Genomic DNA, 20,167 nt, shown 5'->3' on the forward strand with positions numbered 1-20,167 from the left:
AGACATGCATTCTTCCACAGGAAATGACAGAGGGTTTATTTGCTTCATCAAAATGTAAGGACGTATGTCTCTGAAGAGAACTAAAATAACGAAACCATTGCCAAAAAGACCCTGTACTTGGTGGGGGAAACTCGGGGCTCTCGCGGTGATCGCAGCCAGGGAGCCCCATGGAGCCTGAAGCTGAGTCCAAGTTCCCCAGCCTTACCTGACCTCCCCCATTTTCCCCAAACCCACCCACACCCTGGACACAGAAACACTCCCAAGTATTTCGCCAAGGTTGGTAGTGAAGAGCAAAGAAAAGGGTTAATCCTTTTACTCTTGAAAATTCTAAAGCTAATATTTTAACCCAAACTGGACTCTGAAACTGAGGAGACAATGAACAATAACTTTTTTTTTTTAAAAAAAACATATTTCACATCTAGGTACAATATTCAAGTACTTTAGAATGAAGCAATCTGGCAAACACTCAGATGGCCATTGAGAATTACAAGGAACTGCAATATTATATCCAGAAACATTATGACAAGAAATTTGCCAGCGGTGACGTTTCCAAGAGAACTCCTAAACTCTAAACCACCTTTTCCTTGGTTCCAGGAAATAAAACATTTCATTTCAAAAATTCACTTGAAACCTGTTTTTATATCTTTTTGTTGCCCACTGCTCTTAAGCTCTACCCTAAAAATGTATTTCTCATTTTAACTAACCCAGCACATTAGACACCAGCTTCTACTACCACAATTATTTTGAATACTTCCACTTCATATTTCAGTCTGGTTATCAGCTTGCAAGTGTCTGTTTCTTTCTTCAGCTTGCTTATGAATATCTCCTTCCTTCTTGGAATTCAGTTAGCTCATCCCCAGAATCCTGGAAGGTAATCAGAAACAGTAGAAGAAAAGAAAGAAACAGATAATTTATACTAGATATCATGAGGATCATCTTGAAGATGATTTTATGTATATCAATTTAATACTTTTGCCTGAATGCTATCAATACTGCTATAAAATATAAAAATAAACAAAAACAACAAAAAGTAAGTCATGGGGTCCAGAGATCCCCGGGTTCAACAGTGGGTGATGAGTAATCCACAGCAGGTCCCAGAGAGCAGCTGGCTTAGGTAAAACTGGTTAAGTCTGCAGGAGCTGGGTAGAATCTTTAGATTGTGAATCACTACATTGTATACCTGTACCTTATACAGTGTACATCAACTACACTTCAAATTTAGGAAAAAAAAAAGACTGAAGAAGCAATATTGTCAGGATGAACTGATAAACGGCCTGGAAGTCGTGGGGAGACACACAGATGCGCAGAGTTTGGGAATAAAGAAGGAGAACATAGAAAAATAAGCATTTGAAAAAAGCAAAAGTAGTATTTGAACAAAAATTCAATTCATAACATCAATAAAAACAAAACTTGGTGCTAGAAATTGAAATAAACTCTATGCAGCTATGAATATTGTTTATAAGGTCATAGTAATGTAGACTTGCATATGGATCTAACAGAATTGTATAGTGAATTGGCAGGATACCAGGTCTGATATATCCAGGTAAGATGGAGGACCAGAAGTTATTGAGCGATTTCTGTGAGAGTGAATTCTGTGCACCCAAAGGAGTGTTTGGAGACTTCTTTGAAAATTAATATTTTTATTTTTTCAAATTATAAAAACCAAATCACCAGTTCTTCCTTAATCTTTTGTTCTACTTTCAAAACTTACTATAACATTTATGAGCCTAGAAAGTTTTAACAGTTATGTTTAATGGCTTCTGAAAGACATAAGGTACCACTGACAAATTTAATTAACTAAATATCCTCATACATGGCAAAAATGATTGCAAAGTAATCAAATAACAAGAATTTTTGGGTCAGGAAGATCCCCTGGAGAAGGAAATGGCTACCCACTCCAGTATTCTTGCCTAGAGAATTCCATGTAGAGGAGACTGGCGGGCTACAGTTCATGGGGTCACAAAGAGTTGGACACAACTGAGCAACTAACACTTTCACTTTCTGAATTACTAGTTCCTACAAATCAAATTGTGATGGTGTGGTAACTCACCTAGAGCCAGACATCCTGGAATGTGAAGTCAAGTGGGCCTTAGAAAGCATCACTATGAACAAAGCTAGTGGAGGTGACGGAATTCCAGTTGAGCTATTTCAAATGCTAAAAGATGATGCTGTGAAAGTGCTGCACTCAATATGCAAGCAAATTTGGAAAACTCAGCAGTGGCCACAGAACTGGAAAAGGTCAGTCTTCATTAAAATCCCAAAGAAAGGCAATGCCAAAGAATGCTCAAACTACTGCACAATTGCACTCATCTCACACGCTAGTCGGAGAAGGCAATGGCAAGCCACTCTAGTACTCTGGCCTAGAAAATCCCATGGATGGAGGAGCCTGGTAGGCTGCACTCCGTGGGGTCGCTATGGGTCGGACATGACTGAGCGACTTCACTTTCACTTTTCACTGTCACACATTGGAGAAGGAAATGGCAACCCACTCCAGTGTTCTTGCCTGGAGAATCCCAGGGACGGGGGGAGCCTGGTAGGCTTCCATCTATGGGGTCACACAGAGTCAGACACGACTGAAGTGACTTAGCAGCAGCAGCACAAGCTAGTAAAGTCATGCTCAAAATTCTCCAAGCCAGGCTTCAGCAATACGTGAACCGTGAACTTCCAGATGTTCAACCTGGATTTAGAAAAGGCAGAGGAATCAGAGATCAAATTGCCAACATCTGCTGGATCATGGAGAAAGCAAGAGAGTTCCAGAAAAACATCTATTTCTGCTTTATTGACTATGCCAAAGCCTTTGACTGTGTGGATCACAATAAACTGTGGAAAATTCTGCAAGAGATGGGAATAACAGACCACCTGACCTGCCTCTTGAGAAACCTGTATGCAGGTCAGGAAGCAACAGTTAGAACTGGACATGGAACAACAGACTGGTTCCAAATAGGAAAAGGAGTACATCAAGGCTGTATAGTGTCACCCTGCTTACTTAACTTAAATGCAGAGTACATCATGAGGAACGCTGGGCTGGAAGAAGCACAAGCTGGAATCAAGATTGCCGGGAAAAATATTTCAATAACCTCAGATATGCAGATGACACTACCCTTATGGCAGAAAGTGAAGAGGGACTAAAAAGCCTCTTGATGAAAGTGAAAGAGGAGAGTGAAAAAGGTTGGCTTGAAGCTCAACATTCAGAAAACAAAGATCATGGCATCTGGTCCCATCACTTCATGGGAAATAGTTGGGGAAACAGTGAAAACAGTGTCAGACTTTATTTTGGGGGGCTCCAAAATCACTGCAGATGCTGATTGCAGCCATGAAATTAAAAGAAGCTTACTCCTTGGAAGGAAAGTTATAACCAACCTAGATAGGATACTAAAAAGCAGAGACATTATTTTGCCAACAAAGGTCCACCTAGTCAAGGCTATGGCTTTTCCAGTGGTCATGCATGGATGTGAGAGTTGGACTGTGAAGAAAACTGATCTCCGAAGAATTGATGCTTTTGAACTGTGGTGCTGGAGAAGACTCTTGAGGGTTCCTTGGACTGCAAGAAGATCCAACCAGTCTATTCTAAAGGAGATCAGTCCTGGGTGTTCATTGGAAGGACTGATGCTAAAGCTAAAACTCCAATACTTTGGCCACCTGATGCGAAGAGCTGACTCATTTGAAAAGACCTTGATTCTGGGAAAGATTGAGGGCAGGAGGAGAAGGGGACGACAGAGGATGTCATGGTTGGATGGCATCACCAACTCAATGGACTCCAGTTTGAGTAAACTCCAGGAGTTGGTGATGGACAGGGAGGCCTAATGTGCTGCAATTCATGGGGTGGCAGAGAGTTGGACACGACAGCAATTGAACTGAACAAATCAAATACATAAAACATTAATATAAACTAGGACTTCATCTTAAAGTCACACATATACATAAATCAAATACACAAAACATTAATATAAACTAGGACTTCATCTTAAAGTCACACATATAAACCCATTACTTATATATTTTAAATTGAAATTGCAAAACCATCTGTCTAATATGTTAAATTATCTAAACTATTACAGAAACATAAAACACTGTGTATTGGTTTGGCGAAATTTTCATTCAGATTTTTGCATGTTACAGAAAAGCCAGATGATCTTTTTTGCTAACCCAATATATGGATTCCTTTCTTTTTAAAAACCACTTTGGAGATTAACTAAAGTAAAACAAACTGCTTATACTTTGTTTATTTATTTATTTTTGGCTTTAATGCATCTTCATTGCTGCCTGTGGGCTTTCTCTAGTCGTGAGCAGCTCATGGGCGCTAGAGCTGGGATGGGAGAGTTGTGGTGCAGGGGCTCAGCTGTATGTGGAATCTTCCTGCAGCAGGGATCAAACCCACGTCCCCGGCATTGGCAGGCAGACTCTTAATCACTAGACCACCAGGGAAGTCCTAAACTGCTTATATTTAGATGTGTACAATTGGACCAATTTTGACATATAGACACATCAAGTGAAACCACCACTGTAATCAAGATAATGCCCGTTCCATCATCCCAACACTAGGAGGGTACCCTAGTGTCTCTTTCCAGTCCCTTCCCCTTTTTTACCCCATCCCTAGGCAATCACATCCTGACTTCTATCACTATAGATTAGCTTGCATATTCTAGGATTTTACATAAACGAGAGGCTATTTTTTTAATACAAGGACTAATACTCTGGTTTCAATTCTCTAAAACATCTCTATCTCTGATTCGGAAACTTCAAAGAAGTCAAAAGGTCTCAAAGACACCCTACACACACAGGTGACAATAACATGCATAGAACTGACAGTACCCTTGTAAGCCAACTAAGGAATACAAATATCATCCTATAGCATTTTGATACTGGAAAGAGACTGCATGCCAGAGATTTTCACTGGGGATGCTTCCTGAACTGGATTCTTGTAGGTGAGACTGATGGCACCTCACATATCAATTCCTAGATGCTGTGTGAATGACTCCATAACCTCCAGAGAAGATGGCTATGGAGCCCAGATCCTTGGATTTCAGTTATATGCTCACTTAGCTGCTCTGCCTTCCCACAGAAGTTTCTAACTCTATCCCATGACCCCTTGGAATGGATTTTGTCCTTCTTTAGCTCCGAGTTCATATTCGGCTTAAGTCTCAAGACTTTAGACCCTGTCAGACACCTGTGAATTTCTCATGCACTTCTTTGGCCTCAGAACTCCCATGGAGCATACAAGAAGGAGCCTACCCGAATCCCGAGGACCTCCAGCCACTGGATCTGAGCACGATACCCCAACTACTGATGGGAAGGGCTTCCCTGGTGGATCAGTGGGTAAAGAGTCTGCCTGCAGTGCGGGAGAAGTGAGTTCTATCCCTGGCTTGGGAAGATCCCCTAGAGAAGGAAATGGCAACCCACTCCAGTATTCTTGCCTGGAGAAGTCCATGGACATAAGAGCCTGGTGGGCTACAGTCCATGGGGTCACAAAGAGTCGGACTCAACTGAGTGACTACTGTGTGACTGATGGGAAAGATGGGTAGCTTCACCTCTCCGAGTAGTGGTTAATAGGTAATGCTCTAAGCTGGACCAAAAAGTCAGGAAATGGAGGTACAATCATGTTAGTTTCAAGGGATTTTCCTCTGGGGTCCAAACCACGTGGACCAGGCGTTGTTGGGTGTGTTCAGCCATCTCTCAAAGGTTAAGGCAGAAGCTGGAAATTTGGACGTATCTGGGGAGGGACAGGGTTCAGGAGGAAGTGGGGGGCTTACTTTGGCCTCAATACCTTTTTCACTCCTTCAGATTTTTGTTTTTCTGATGTCTTTAATTAGATTTTTCCATTAAAATGTTATTCCAACCCCTCACGAATGCTAAACTGGTCCCCTTAGAACTGTCTGAAAAGCATCTGTGTGTGCCTATGCAGTTACTGAGTTCTAGCTAACAGTTTGTGACTCCATGGAATGTAGCCCACCAGGCTCCTCTGTCCATGGGATTCGCCAGGCAAGGATACTGGAGTGGGTTGTCATTCCTTTCCCCAGGGGATCTTGCCAACCCAGGGATCAAACCCGAGTCTCCAGCATTGCAGGCAGATTCTTAACTGTCTGAGCCACCAAGAAATGCACCTGAAAGTAAAAGTCGCTCAGTAGGGTCCGACTCTGCGACCCCATGGACTGTATGGTCCATGGAATTCTCCAGGCCAGAATACTGGAGTGGGTAGCCTTTCCCTTCTCCAGGGGATCTTCCCAACCCAGGGATCGAACCCAGGTCTCCTCATTGCAGACGGATTCTTAACAAGCTGAGCCACCAGGGTAGATCCCCCACCTGGATCTCTGCAAATACGGATTCGCGCCTCTGAAATCGATCGTCCCAATGTGAGCTCTTCCCTAACATCTCTGTGACTGTCCCAGCCTGAGTCCACCGTTACGGCTTCCGCAGCTTCCCGGCCGTGGCTGTCCGCGGGGCGCGCAGGGAAGAGGGAGGCTCAAGCGCCGCCCGGGCTGGGCTCGAGCCCCAGAGCAGCTGAGCCCGCCAGGAAGCAGCAGCAGCTGCGAGTTTGCTAGGCGAGGCCTACGAGCCAATGAGAAGGGGGCGGGGTGGGGCGGCGCGGGCCAGAGGCCCTAGAAATGCGGGAGCGAGGGGTGCTCTTGCGCTGTGCGGCGGACCGACCACAGCATGGCAGCTCCCAAGCGGTTTCCGACGCTCGTTCAGCTGGAGCAGCGAGAAGGGACGCTCTTCGAGGTGCTTGGTAACCTCACCAAGCGGCCCTACTGGTTTCACTCCGAGTACCTGAAGAGCCCGAAGGCAGTTCACCTGGAGGCCTGGCTGGTGGAAGCGATCTTCGGTGAGTGGGCCCGAGAGGGGAAGCAAAGGCCGCTGCTCGGCCCCGGGGTGGCCGCGTGCTCGGCAGGCGTCTCCTGCAGCCGGGGCTGCCCTCCAGCGCTCCTGCTGCCGCCTCCCCTCCCGCCCCGCTGCTCACGACGTCTTTGCTTCCCGCGCAGGCCGGGGTGGAGAACACATCCCGCACGTCGAGTGTGTGTCACAGACCCTGCTTCACGTTCATCAGTGGGACCCGGACGGCGAGGCTGAAATCTTGATATTTGGCCGGCCTTATTACCAGCAGGATGTATCCAAGATGATCATGAACTTGGCTGACTATCACCGTCAACTCCGGGCGCGAAGTACGTGGATGGGAACCATGGAAGGCCTGGCAGGCCCCGCGTTCTTGGGAGAGGTCCTGATGTTTCCCGGCTGTGCCTGGGCAGGGTCTCATCCTTTTAGTTCTCCTGGGAGAGGGTTTCCTTTTTGCAAGGGATCTAGAAGAGCGAACTGACCTCCTGTTCTCAGATTTCCGACACCAAGCCCCGCATCCCGAACGGATAACCCCCTTTGTGGGACGCATGGGACACAGGTGCGACTCCTCTCTTTGCTCTTCTTCCAGGCTCTGAGAAGGCTCCTGCCCGGGAGGGGGCCACCCAGTGGTCCCCCGACGCTGTCCAGGAGGTCGGAACCCAGCGGTCCCCAGACACAGTCCAGGAGGCCGGGAACGAGCGATCCCCCAGTGCAATCCAGCAGGCGGCAACCCTGCTGTCACCTGAGAAAGTCCGGGAGACGGGGACCCATCAATCCCCCAGCGCTGCCCGAGAGGCCGGGACCCAGCGATCCCCCAGCGCTGCCCGAGAGGCCGGGACCCAGCGATCCCCCAGCGCTGCCCGAGAGGCCGGGACCCAGCGATCCCCCAGCGCTGCCCGAGAGGCCGGGACCCAGCGATCCCCCAGTTCAATCCAGCAGGCGGCGATCCAGTTGTCACCTGAGAAAGTCCGGGAGACTGGGACCCAGCGCTCCCCCGGCGCAGCCCGCGAGGCGGCGACCCAGCGCTCCCCCGGCGCAGCCCGCGAGGCGGCGACCCAGCGCTCCCCCGGCGCAGCCCGCGAGGCGGCCACCCAGCGCTCCCCCGGCGCAGCCCGCGAGGCGGCGACCCAGCGCTCCCCCGGCGCAGCCCGCGAGGCGGCGACCCAGCGCTCCCCCGGCGCAGCCCGCGAGGCGGCCACCCAGCGCTCCCCCGGCGCAGCCCGCGAGGCGGCCACCCAGCGCTCCCCCGGCGCAACCCGGGAAGCCGGAACCCAGAGCTTCCTCGAAGTTACGCAGGATCCAGATACCAGTTTCTGAAGGCGTTCCGCGCTCAGGAGCAAGAGAGCCAGGCAAAGTCCAAGTGAAAGTCCCCCCTGGAACCCTGTTCTCCTAGGTCCCGTTCTGCTGCAGAAGCTGAAGAAGGAATGGTGTGGGTTTTTGATTTTTGGTTTCCCTGGTCCCGGCCACTCCCTGTTAAAGGTTTGCAAACATGAATCTGAAGAGTTCTAATAAAGAATCAAATTTCCCTAACGTCTGTTATTAATAACTGGCAGAGAGACGCGGAGGGAGAAGCACCTTCCTCCAGCAGCAGCTATTGCTCTGGACTGCTTTCGATCTAGATATCTAGATGCATGCGTGCTAAGTCGCTTCAGTCGTGTCTGACTCTTTGCTATCCTGTGGACTGTAGCCTCCTCATTTCATGGGATTCTCCAGCCAAGAATGCTGGAGGTGGTTGCTATGCTCTTCACCAGGGGATCGGGTTCTTTACCGCTAGCGCCACCTGGGAGGACCCCTACCCACACGCAGGTGAGAGCTTTTAGTTTTCCACCCGCCGGGGCCGCAATCTCTCCAGCCTTACTCAGGGGGCTTCCCCGGTGCTCCATCACCGAGTGCGCCTGGCTTTGCAAGGTGAGGGACCTCCAGGGCCGGCGAGTCGGTCCTCATGGGAAAACTTACCACGCCTGCGATGTTTCTACTCAAAGTGACATGGGACGCGAAAACTTGGTTTCAAGCCGGGCCTCAGGGCTGGGTGCAAGTTCTCCCAGCTTGAGCAACTGCTGGCTAGGAGGGAAAACTGAAAGGGCCAGGACAATTCAGCGGTCCTCTCAAAGTCCTGCGCGGGTCACTCGACCTTCAGTGATATCTGAAGTCACTGAGACATAAGCAGTGCTGGTGACTCTTCCCGACCAATTAATAACCGCAGAAGTGGGTGCTCTTTGTCACTTTAAGATTGAAACATACTTGACATGTTGCTGCTGCTGCTGCTAAGTCACTTCAGTCGTGTCCGACTCTGTGTGACCCCATACACTGTGTAAATTTAAGGTGTACAACACCTCTATCAGTTTGGCTTCCTGTTCCTGGCTGCCGACTGGGATGCTGGTCCCCTCACTAGAAGTAAACTGTTAACAGCTGGGTATTAGGATTAAAAAAAAAAATCACGAATCAAGGCATGAATCAATTTAGTGCTATGAAATTTTCATTTTAAAAATACAAGTAAACCCAATTTTAAAGAGCAGGCAGTGGTATGTCTGTCATAGACCCTCTAGTCACTACTAATGACTACTCCAAGCTTTTGGTTTATGAGGGAATCAAGATGCAAAGCTGAATTTACAAATAGGTTATTAACTATTTTCAGAAGAGCCAAGGGAAGCCTAGGCTGAGTGAGCCCTAAACATTTAAGACTAAGTACAGACTGAAAGGTCTGACTGAGGCTACATCAGAGTAGAATTAAGACTCATCCTTGATCCCCCTCCTCTCCTCCCCTCCAGCTCTAAGCAGTACACACATTTCAACAGTTTAACTTGTAATTGTATACACCTTTTTTTTTTCCTTCTAGCAGCTTGATTTTCCTGAGGATGGTTACAGTTTCATTTAGCCCTCCCCTTAGTGGTTGATTAGTTTCCCAAGTTACTCAATTACAAACTGCTGCCTTTAATTCTACTTGCATCCTTCAGTCCTCCTAACTAGAGATCCAGCAATGTCAGTGTTCACAGCAGCACTATTTACAGGAGCCAAGATATGGAAGCAGCCTAAGTGTCCAACAACAGAAAAATGGATAAAGAAGATGCAGTACTTACATACACAATGATATATTACTTAGCCATAAGAATTAAACTGTCACTTGCAACAACGTGGATGGACCTAGAGAATTATGCTTAGTGAGTAAAGTCAGAGATAAACAAATACTGTTATCACTTGTATATGGAATCTAAAAAATAAACTAATATATATAACAGAAACAGACTTACAGATAGAGAACAAAGGAGTGGTTACCAATGAGGACGATGGGGTACGGGCAAGGTAGGGGAATATAACTAAGGGATACAAACTACCATGCATACAACTGATAGGCAACAAGGGTCTCTTCTTGAGCCGCGCACGCACATATAGCCATTATTTTGTAATAACTTTAGGTGGAGTATAAGCTGTAAAACTACTGAACCACTATGTTGTACATCTAAAACATTTTAAATCAACTCTACTTAAATTCTAAAAAGTTTTTTTTTTTTTAATCCTGAAGAATTCTGGAAACAGTGACTCTTGCATATTTTGGCAAGTAAAATGACTGCGGGTTAGTAAAGAAGTCAGCCTAAACAGGTTTTGCGGAGAAGGCAATGGCAACCTACCCAATATTCTTGCCTGGAAAATACCATGGACTGAGGAGCCTGATAGGCTGCAGTCCATGGGGTCGCAAAGAGTTGGACACGACTGAGTGACTTCACTTTCACTTTTATGCACTGGAGAAGGAAATGGCAACTCACTTCAGTGTTCTTGCTTGGAGAATCCCAGGGATGGGAGAGCCTGGTGGGCTGCTGTTTATGGGGTCGCACAGAGTCGGACATGACTGACGTGACTTAGCAGCAGCAGCAGCAGCAAACAGGTTTTGAACAGGTTGACTAGAGGCACCAGAGAAAAGGGTTTGCTGTTGACAGAGCGGAAAATGCCTGAGCTAGCCATGGAGCTCACATGACAGCCTTGCCAGGCCCTCCTGCCACTCCACTTCGGTTGTGCGAGGTTGGCACTATTTCACTTATTTCCCTTATCAGAATTCCTTAACTCCACACTTTTGATCAAAACAAGGCCTCTTAAAATATCACTCTTAAGAGTGGAAACAAAACATGTGCTTCCTGATGTGATGTACTGTGAAAGACACAGTATGATTTACCCCATATTTTTGCCAAAAATATACAACCTAGATCTAATCATGAGGAAGCACCAAAAAACAACAGGATTTGTGAGCAAGAAAAAGATAAATGCAGATTGTTTGAGAACAGTGAATCCTGCTTGCACACTTTAGGGCAGTGTAAACAGGTTGGTAGTGAATCATTTAGTGTGGAGGGTATCTTTCAGTGGGCTCACTAGAGCTATCAAAATTTACAATGTCAGCTGTTTATGGGTTCTCTGGAAATCTTGGGAATATAGCTATGGAGTATAAGTTACAGGTTATTTCTGTTCTGTCCACCTGTATGCTTCAGTTTAATATACATCTTCACTATTTAGAGCATCAAAATTTTTCACTAGACCCTAAGGAAAAACTTTATTACCGCCTTCTCGGGTCCTTCTGAAGCACGTGTAAAATCAGACTCTAAAAAAGGCTCTCATCTTATAGCCTCAGCACCTAAAAAGGTGGTTGTGATTACAATTGGAATTGCACTGAGTTCTGAGAAGACTGACCACAAATATGCAACCCTGGTCTTTGCTAGCCAAGAACACAGTGTCTTCACTTATTCAGCTGTTTTTCCTTCCTCCTTCCACCCTTTTCATTAATGTGAAGCAGGATGTAATAAGTTAATATTTTTATAATCCCTAAGGCAAAACAGAGGGGGGAAATCTCTTTAAAGTACTGTTAAAATTATAAATAAAAATTTATCTAGCATACAATAATGAAAGAGGAAAAGAACAAAAAAGACATGTTAGGAAACAAAGCAAAATGGCAGACAAATACAGTCATATAGATAATTACATTAAAGTAGAATGGGCTAAATCCCCCACTCAAAAAGCAGAGATATTCCAACTAGATAAAGACAGATGCAACAGACTACATAGAATATTATTCTATCAATACTTAAGTGTCCAAAAAAAATGTGACTTAGTGGCGACAGCAGACTGCCTGGAGCTGGAGGCAGGAGTGATGACAGACTTTGTAAAGTGATGGAAAAGTTCCCAAGCTGGCCTGTGTTGATGGTGGCACAACTCAAAAGTTTGTTAAATAAGAAAGTAAACTGTACACTCACATTTTTATATTATGTAACCAAGTGCATTTTTAAAAATTGCAACTCAATAGCACTAATACCTAAATTCTCTAAAATAAAAATTGTTGACAAAGATGTAGAACGACTGGAAGTCTCATACATTGCTGAAAAGAATGGAAATTTGTTCAGTCACCTTGGCAACTTGAACTTACACACACCCTATCACCTAGCAATTTCAATCCTAGATATATACTCAATAGAAATGCACATATGTATGCACCAAGTTATGTACAATTTTCATAGAAGCCCTATTTGTTCTAAGTTCAAATAGGGAACAATCAAAGTACATATCAACAGGACGGAAAACTAAAATTAAGGGTTATTCATACAATGGAACTATAACAGCTGGCAACATGAACAAATCTTACACTGAATCCAATTACAATTGTCACAACAGTAGTTATCCTTGGAGAGGATGCAAACGGGGGCTTCTAGAGTGTAACTAATGCCTTTTCCCCCTCTGGCTACTGGCTTAATGGATGTGTTCTGTTTGATGAATCTTTTCACACTGTGGATATGCATGGCTTTGGTATGAATGGAATGCTCTACTTCAATAAAATGTTTACTAAAATTACAGAAGAATATTTGGAGTGATAGAAAACTTCTTAAAGGGACTATATGAGCAGTGAGATTTGGTAATTACTTTAATACTTTATATAGCACCTTATTTAAAAATATTGAGGATGTAAGTATGTTATCATCAGAAAAATCAACAATGCTTTTTTTGAGCATGGTATTAGTAGGTATTTCTATTCTGGCAACATGTTAGGAAAAAATCTGTCTTAATAAAATAACAGATACTATGGTTTCTTAACATTAAGTGTATTCTGCTGCTGCTGCTGCTAAGTCACTTCAGTCGTGTCCGACTCTGTGCGACCCCATAGACAGCAGCCCACCAGGCTCCCCCATCCCTGGGATTCTCCAGGCAAGAACACTGGAGTGAGTTGCCATTTCCTTCTCCAATGCATGAAAGTGAAAAGTGAAAGTGAAGTCGCTCAGTCGTGTCCATTCTAACTCCTCTTAAACCACACATGCACACAAAGAGAATGAGACTAAATTCAATCATAGAGAAAAATAAAAGCACATGGGAAAGTATAATAGAGATGTGAGATGCTAGAATCAACATTTGGTTCAAATCTCATCACCACATCCCAGCTGTGTGACCTCAGCAATTTACTGAGGCTGCAAGCATCCTATGCTCAGTACAGGGCCTGGTATGTGACTCAAGCTCTTATCAATACATATATAACTAGGATTACTTCCAAGTTCTGAAAATTAGAGTGAGAGCAACTACTCTCTTTCGATACTGAAGATTGCATTCGTTTGCTAGCACTACTGTCACAAAATAACAGACAAGGTGACTTAAACAAGATGGTTGTTTTCTCAAAGTTCTGGAGGCTATAAGCCCAAGCTCAAGGAGTCAGCAGGTTTGGTTTCTTCTGAGCCCCCTTTCCTTGGCTTATAGAGGTGGCTACCTTCCTGCTGTGGCCTCACCTGGTCTTTCCTTCGGTCAGGCACATACCTGTATCTTTATTTCCTCTTATGAATAAAACAGTCATACTGGCTCACAGATGACCTCATTTAACCTTAATCACCTCTTTAAAGACCTTATTTCAAACAGAGTCACATTCTGAGGTACTGGGATTAGGACTTCAACATGTCAATGTGTATAAAGAATAGAGAACAGGATCATTTAGTAACTTAGTTTTGGATAATTTTTGGAAAATTGGAATACATTTTAAGCATAACCTTCTTCCTCTAAATGTTGAACAGTCAAAAAACATCCAAAAGGTTTTTTGTAAAAATCCCACCAGTAAAAACCTGTAGGAATATTTATCAAATTTCTACAAAAGGAGAAAAAGTAAGCTTAACTGTAAAAGGTGAGGATGAGGGAAAAATCACACAGAAAATAGTAACTGGTTTAACTACATAAAATAAAATTTTTTGTATGCAAAAAACTTGAGCAACAAAAGGGTGGACAATATTGGTTATAATGGACCATTATTTGTTATGAAAGCTTACACAGATAATAAAAACCCTTATCTTCAAAGTTGAAAGAAGTAACGACAGGAAAGAATAAAGAAAAATGTAAAAAGCTTTTAACAAAAATGTGAAGCAAAGTAGAATAATGTTCAGTATCACTTGTAATCAAAGATTTGTGTTGTTGTTCAGTCACTAAGTCATGTCCCACTCTTTGTAACGCCATGGACTGTGGCATGTCAGGCTCCTCTGTCCTCCACTATTTCAAGTGTTTGCTCAAATTCATGTTCACTGAATTGGTGATGCTATCTAACCATCTCATTCTCTGCCACCTTCTCCTTTCACCTTCAATCTTTCTCAGAAACGGGGGCTTTTCCGATGAGTTTGTCTTCATATCAGGTGGCAAAGTATTAGAGCTTCAGTATCAGTCCTTCCAATAAATATTCAGGATTGATTTCCTTTAGGATTGACTGGTTTGATCTCCTTGCAGTCCAAGGGACTCTCAAGAATCTTCCCCAGCACAATTCAAAGGCATCAATTCTTCAGTGCTCAGCCTTTTTTATGGTTTACCTCTCACATCCGTACATGACTACTGGAAAAACCACAGTTCTGACTATACAGACCTTGGTTGGCAAAATGATGTCTCTGCTTTTTAGTATGCTGTCTAGGCTATCATAGCTTACCTTCCAAGACTCAACTGTCTTTTAATCTAATGACTGCAGTCTATTACATGCTTAAAAGAAGGTTCACTGCAGACTTTTCTGAGTGTGGATAAGAGACTTACTTTACTAAGAGTAAGGTAATGCCTGCATATGTGTGTTTGTGTATGTGTGTGTGGGGGGGGCTCAGTTGTGTCCAACTCCTTGTGACCCCATAGACTGTGGAGTGCCAGGCTTCTCTGTCCATGGAGTTTTCCAGGCAAGAATACTAGAGTGGATTGCCATTTCCAATTTTTCCAATATTGCCATTGCCATTGTTCCTTCTCAACCCAGGGATCAAACCAGCATCTCTTGTGTCTCCTGATCTGGCAGGCAGATTTTCTACCACTGTCCCACCTGGGAAGCCCAAGATTTGTGTGTGAGTGCTTAAAATCCTTGCAAAGTGCTATTATCCCTTACTACCAAGGGGTGAAGAAACTGCCAGAGTTAAATTAATTCCAACTTTGTGTATGAAACCATGGAGCTCTTGGTAATCATTCCTCCAACAATTCTGCTTCCTCAAAGTGGAAGCAGCATGGGGTTTGGACTGTTTTGCACAGATTGGTCACATCACTGTATAGGTAACGGAAAAACAACTCAGCCCATACAGGACACCTGCTTGGGGAGGAGGTGGGGAGACAGCTGGCTGGAAGGACACCTCTCAGTGCACCAGTTGCCCTGGACCCTGGCTCCTCAGGTGAGTTACAGCTCCAGCAGAAGGGAGGAATGCTGATTACCTCAGCTTGCATGTTGAAATGCCCTCCCACGTTTGAGGTCAGAGACTCCACTCTAAGAAAACACATGGCACACTGGGTATTATTCTGAAGCCAAATACCAGCTTAAAAGTGAGAGCCTCATAGAAGTGCTAGCATTACTTAAGAGCTCATTCAGTTCAGTCAGTTCAGTTCAGTCCAGTCGCTCAGTCATGTCCGACTCTCTAGAAATGCAAATTCACAGGCCTGATATACTGACTCAGAATCAGGGCAGAAGGGGCTAAGGAAGCGGTGTTGCAGAAAGTTCTCAAGATGATTGTTACACTAAAGTTTAAGAACAAATGATGCAAAAGAAATTCAAAGCTGACTGACCCTGCATTTCTGGCCTCTGCATGTAAGGGCCTGAGTCTGACCATAAAAATCATAAAAGGGTTAATAGCTTCAAAATGGTAACAACTAAGAAAAAAAAAAAAGAAAAGAAAGCCATCACCTAACAGCCTTTTACCCACCTCTCACATCAAGACATGAATGAACAGTCTTTTACAAATTTGCTTAATTTTGAGTGAGCAAAGATCTTTATGCCTTCGGACAAAAACGAAATTTATTAACTAGAATGGCACTACAAACTCAGGTATGCAGCAAAATAATCAAACCACTATACTTCATCAAGACACAGGGGGGAAAAGACAGAGATTTAAGGATATTTGCTTCTCTTGAACATTAGCAGCAGAAGCAGGACTGTTCTCACGCTCCTGACAACACTCATGCAACAGGATGCTGGGGCACCTGGGGACCTTGTGCCTGGGCCTTCAGGAATTCCTCGAGTTGTTCCATCTTCTCAGCTGGATAAGGAAAAATGCTGGGTTTCAAACTCCTCCTCCAAGGGGGAAGGGGTGTGCTGGCAGTATCATTTCTTGGGTGGAAGCTCTGAACCTAGGATCTGGAATTAGTGGGCTGACGGAACTGAGGCCAGCACTGGCAGGTGAGTGTCTGGATGGACATCTCAGTCTTTGCTTTCTGAGGGTCCTGCTTGGACTCCTCTCTCAAGGGAGGCCCAGGGATCACCAGCAAACTGGAGCTGGGACACTGCAAGGAGTTTTGGGAAGATAAGAGGCTGGAAGGAAGTCAGGTAAGGCCAGGCGGTTGCCCCTGCCTTCCTCCCAGGCGTGTCTAACAAGTCCCTCACCTCGGGCGCGCTGCTCCCGGTGCATCGAAGCCTGGCTCAGAAGCACGCTCTTCACCTGACGCTGGACTGCCGGCCGCGCGAAAACGGTGACTTCGACCACGTTCCCGGCGTCAACAGCGTCCACCATCAGCAGGGCCTGGCTCATCCACTCCATTTCTGGAACCAAGGCTCGGTCTGGGCCTGAAAACGAAAGGAAAGCCGGAGAAGAGTGAGGGTGAGGGGCAGGAGACGCTGGCCACAAAGGGACGTGACGGCCTGGGACCTGGCGCGGCTCAGGACCCTCGACCACTCTGAGAGGCCCGCTAGGCCCAGGGTTGCACACCGAAGATCGAGTCGGCCAGCCACGCCTCCAGGAAGAACACCAGCGGATTCCTCAAGTCCTGCGCAGGAAACCACCACGGCCGGATGCGAACCCGTGGCGAGGGAAGCGGGCACCCCAGCAGCCTGTCCCCGCGGGCCTCGGAGTCGCCAGCGTCGTTGACCATGCTCCAACCACAGGCGAGAAGAGCAGCTCTCGCGGGACTGGGGGAGGCGCGAAGCCTGGGCCATTTACTGCTCCCGGCCGGCCCCGCCCCCTCCGGTGCGCATGCGCCCAGCCACAGCTCAGCCCAGGGGCGCGGACTCGCGCCGGTATCCGCGCGCCCGGATTTCTCGGGTATGCGCCGCGCGGTCCCCTAGCATCGTCTCAGCGTGGAGCCCTGGAGGCTCTAGGAGGCGCCGCCAGGCGAGTAACGGCCGACCCCGAGGCGTCCGTAGTTCCGGATCGTGTGGTTGCATGATGTGGGGTCCCGTCCAGACCCGGATCGGGTCAGGCCGCTGGCGGGCTCCTGGAATCTGTATCTTCTCTCTCATATTCCGACTCTGGTTTGTTGCCGCGTCAGAATCGTTCCTACAAGTGCGTCGTGTCTAAAATTCAGTCATCAGACTTGGTCGTTCCAAGAGATGTAGCAGGCGGAGACAAAAGTCGTTTACTTCCAAAATCCTCAAACAGCGAGTACTGATGAACATTTATTCTCAGTGTTCTTAATTTTAGTTAAAATTTTAAATTGTGAAGATTTCTCGCAGTTTAAAGGGTTGTTTAACGCTCATGCACCCCCTCCCCTCGCCCCATTTAACAAGATGTTAACATTTCCCGCATGTGCCTTCTCTCTTCTTTAAAACAGATGCCGCTAAAGACCTTTCCTCTCTTCCCACAGTAAATTATTGTCCTGAAGGTTGTGTGAGTAGCCCGCATGTGTTCCTGTTCTTTCCATAGTGCATTTCTACAAGTGTTGTTTGGTAATTGTTGTATAGATAGCATCCGCTGAACAAACGACTGTACACTTACAATTAGTTAGGATGTTTGTTTTTTACATCTTTTTAATGAAAGATGTTGATCATTTACGTAAGGGGGACGGTATTAATGTACTGAATTCCCTCATCCGCATCATATAGGCCTTAACAGTAATCCAAGAGGAGATATTGAATCTAGCTTTACTGGATACTTTTGTTTCAATTTAATTTTAAAATGAACATAATAATACGTGCATATTGTAGGATATAAAGTAATTTGGGTAAGTTCTTCCTTTCCTATATTCTCCCTCAGTTTTACTGTTTTTCAATCATGTATACTGTGAATGTCTTCTAGTTTAAATGGTCTTTTCACCTTTTTTAAGGTGCTTTTGAGGAATACAGTTCTTAATTTTAATATGGTCAGATTTATCAGTCTTTAAGGTAAGTTCATTGTGTCTTAAGTCCTGCTCTGCCCTGAGTTCTAAAGACATTCTCTATATTTTCCACTAAGAATTCTCAAGTTTCTACCATAACTTTTAAATTCCTGAACCACCTGGGGTTAACTTTTTAAGCTGGACATAGTATAGAGATATAATTTCATCTTTTTATAAATTATTAGTACTTTTCCTTGAGCCATTCTCTTCAGAATGCATCCAACTTGAGGCCTCTTGCCTTTGACTGTGTGGATCACAATAAACTGTGGAAAATTCTGAAAGAGATGGGAATACCAGACCACCTGACCTGCCTCTTGAGGAACCTGTATTCAGGTCAGGAAGCAACAGTCAGAACTGTACATGGAACAGCAGACTGGTTCCAAATAGGAAAAGGAGTACGTCAAGGTTGTATATTGTCACCCTGCTTATTTGACTTATATGCAGAGTACATCATGAGGAACGCTGGGCTGGAAGAAGCACAAGCTGGAATCAAGATTGCTGGGAGAAATATCAATAACCTCAGATATGCAGATGACACCACCCTTATGGCAGAAAGTGAAGAGGAACTCAAAAGCCTCTTGAGGAAAGTGAAAGAGGAGAGTGAAAAGGTTGGCTTGAAGCTCAACATTCAGAAAACAAAGATCATGGCATCTGGTCCCATCACTTCGTGGTAAATAGATGGGAAAACAGTGGAAATAGTGTCAGACTTTTTTTTTTTGGGCTCCAAAATCACTGCAGATGCTGATTGCAGCCAGGAAATTAAAAGACGCTTACTCCTTGGTAGGAAAGTTATGACCAACCTAGATAGTATATTAAAAAGCAGGGACATTACTTTGCCAACCAAGGTCCGTCTAGTCAAGGCTATGGTTTTTCCCGTGGTCATGTATGGATGTGAGAGTTGGACTGTGAAGACAGCTGATCGCCGAAGAATTGATGCTTTTGAACTGTGGTGCTGGAGAAGACTCTTGAGAGTCCCTTGGACCGCAAGGAGATCCAACCAGTCCATTCTAAAGGAGATCAATCCTGGGTGTTCATTGGAAGGACTGATGCTAAAGCTGAAACTGCAATACTTTGGCCACCTCATGCGATGAGTTGACTCACTGGAAAAGACTCTGATGCTGGGAAGGATTGGGGGCAGGAGAAGAAGGGGACGACAGAGAATGAGATGGCTGGATGGCATCACCGACTCGATGGACATGAGTTTGAGTGAACTCCGGGAGTTGGTGATGGACAGGGAGGCCTGGCATGCTGTGATTCATGGGGTCTCAAAGAGTCAGACACGACTGAGCGACTGAACTGAACTGAACTGAAGGTGCTTTTGAGGAATACAGTTCTTAATTTTTATATAGTCAGATTTATCAGTCTTTAAGGTAAGTTCATTGTGTCTTAAGTCCTGCTCTGCCCTGAGTTCTAAAGACATTCTCTATACTTTCCATTAAGAATTCTCAAGTTTCTACCATAACTTTTAAATTCCTGAACCACCTGGGGTTAATTTTTTAAGCTGGGCACAGTATAGAGATATAATTTCATCTTTTTATAAATTATTAATATTTTTCCTTGAGCCATTCTCTTCAGTATGCTTCCAACTTGAGGCCTCGTCAAATTCTATCCCTGAAAAATTTCAGACGCCTACATGTAGCATGAGTTAGCCACAAGGCTGGTTTGTGGTAGTTAATTAGGTCAAGACATACTTGAGAAAGGCAAGGTCATGAAAAATTCCTTTGGCATTCCCATCTGGATGGCAAAGTTTATTTCTTATTTAGTTTTATTTTGGAAGTATAGTCATTTACAGTCTTATACAGAG

The 20,167-nt window shown here is 45.1% G+C and overlaps 2 protein-coding genes across 3 annotated transcripts; one reads left to right on the plus strand and one right to left on the minus strand.

Annotated features, from left to right (window-relative positions):
* Positions 1 to 423: 423 nt before the first annotated feature.
* OOEP (oocyte expressed protein) lies at positions 424 to 17,207 on the minus strand. Of its 2 annotated transcripts, none has more exons than XM_088840929.1 (3): positions 16,980 to 17,207; positions 16,658 to 16,837; positions 424 to 864 (listed from the first exon to the last, which is right to left on the minus strand). In XM_088840929.1, the coding sequence occupies exons 1-3, from the start codon at positions 17,140 to 17,142 to the stop codon at positions 851 to 853; spliced, it is 357 nt and encodes a 118-aa protein (XP_088697055.1). In that variant the 5' UTR covers positions 17,143 to 17,207; the 3' UTR covers positions 424 to 850. The 2 variants fall into 2 exon arrangements, with proteins under 2 accessions (XP_088697055.1, XP_055289590.1); XM_055433615.2 differs by lacking the exon at positions 424 to 864 and adding an exon at positions 16,032 to 16,313 and having other exon boundaries at positions 16,980 to 17,199.
* KHDC3L (KH domain containing 3 like, subcortical maternal complex member) lies at positions 6,022 to 8,353 on the plus strand. Its single transcript, XM_055433812.2, has 3 exons — positions 6,022 to 6,820; positions 6,978 to 7,157; positions 7,418 to 8,353. The coding sequence occupies exons 1-3, from the start codon at positions 6,652 to 6,654 to the stop codon at positions 8,143 to 8,145; spliced, it is 1,077 nt and encodes a 358-aa protein (XP_055289787.2). The 5' UTR covers positions 6,022 to 6,651; the 3' UTR covers positions 8,146 to 8,353.
* Positions 17,208 to 20,167: the final 2,960 nt, after the last annotated feature.

This window comes from Moschus berezovskii, chromosome 10 (assembly GCF_049115385.1).
Source record: "Moschus berezovskii isolate FMDL1 chromosome 10, NW_MosBer_1.0, whole genome shotgun sequence".
In the NCBI taxonomy this organism is placed as follows: domain Eukaryota; kingdom Metazoa; phylum Chordata; class Mammalia; order Artiodactyla; family Moschidae; genus Moschus; species Moschus berezovskii.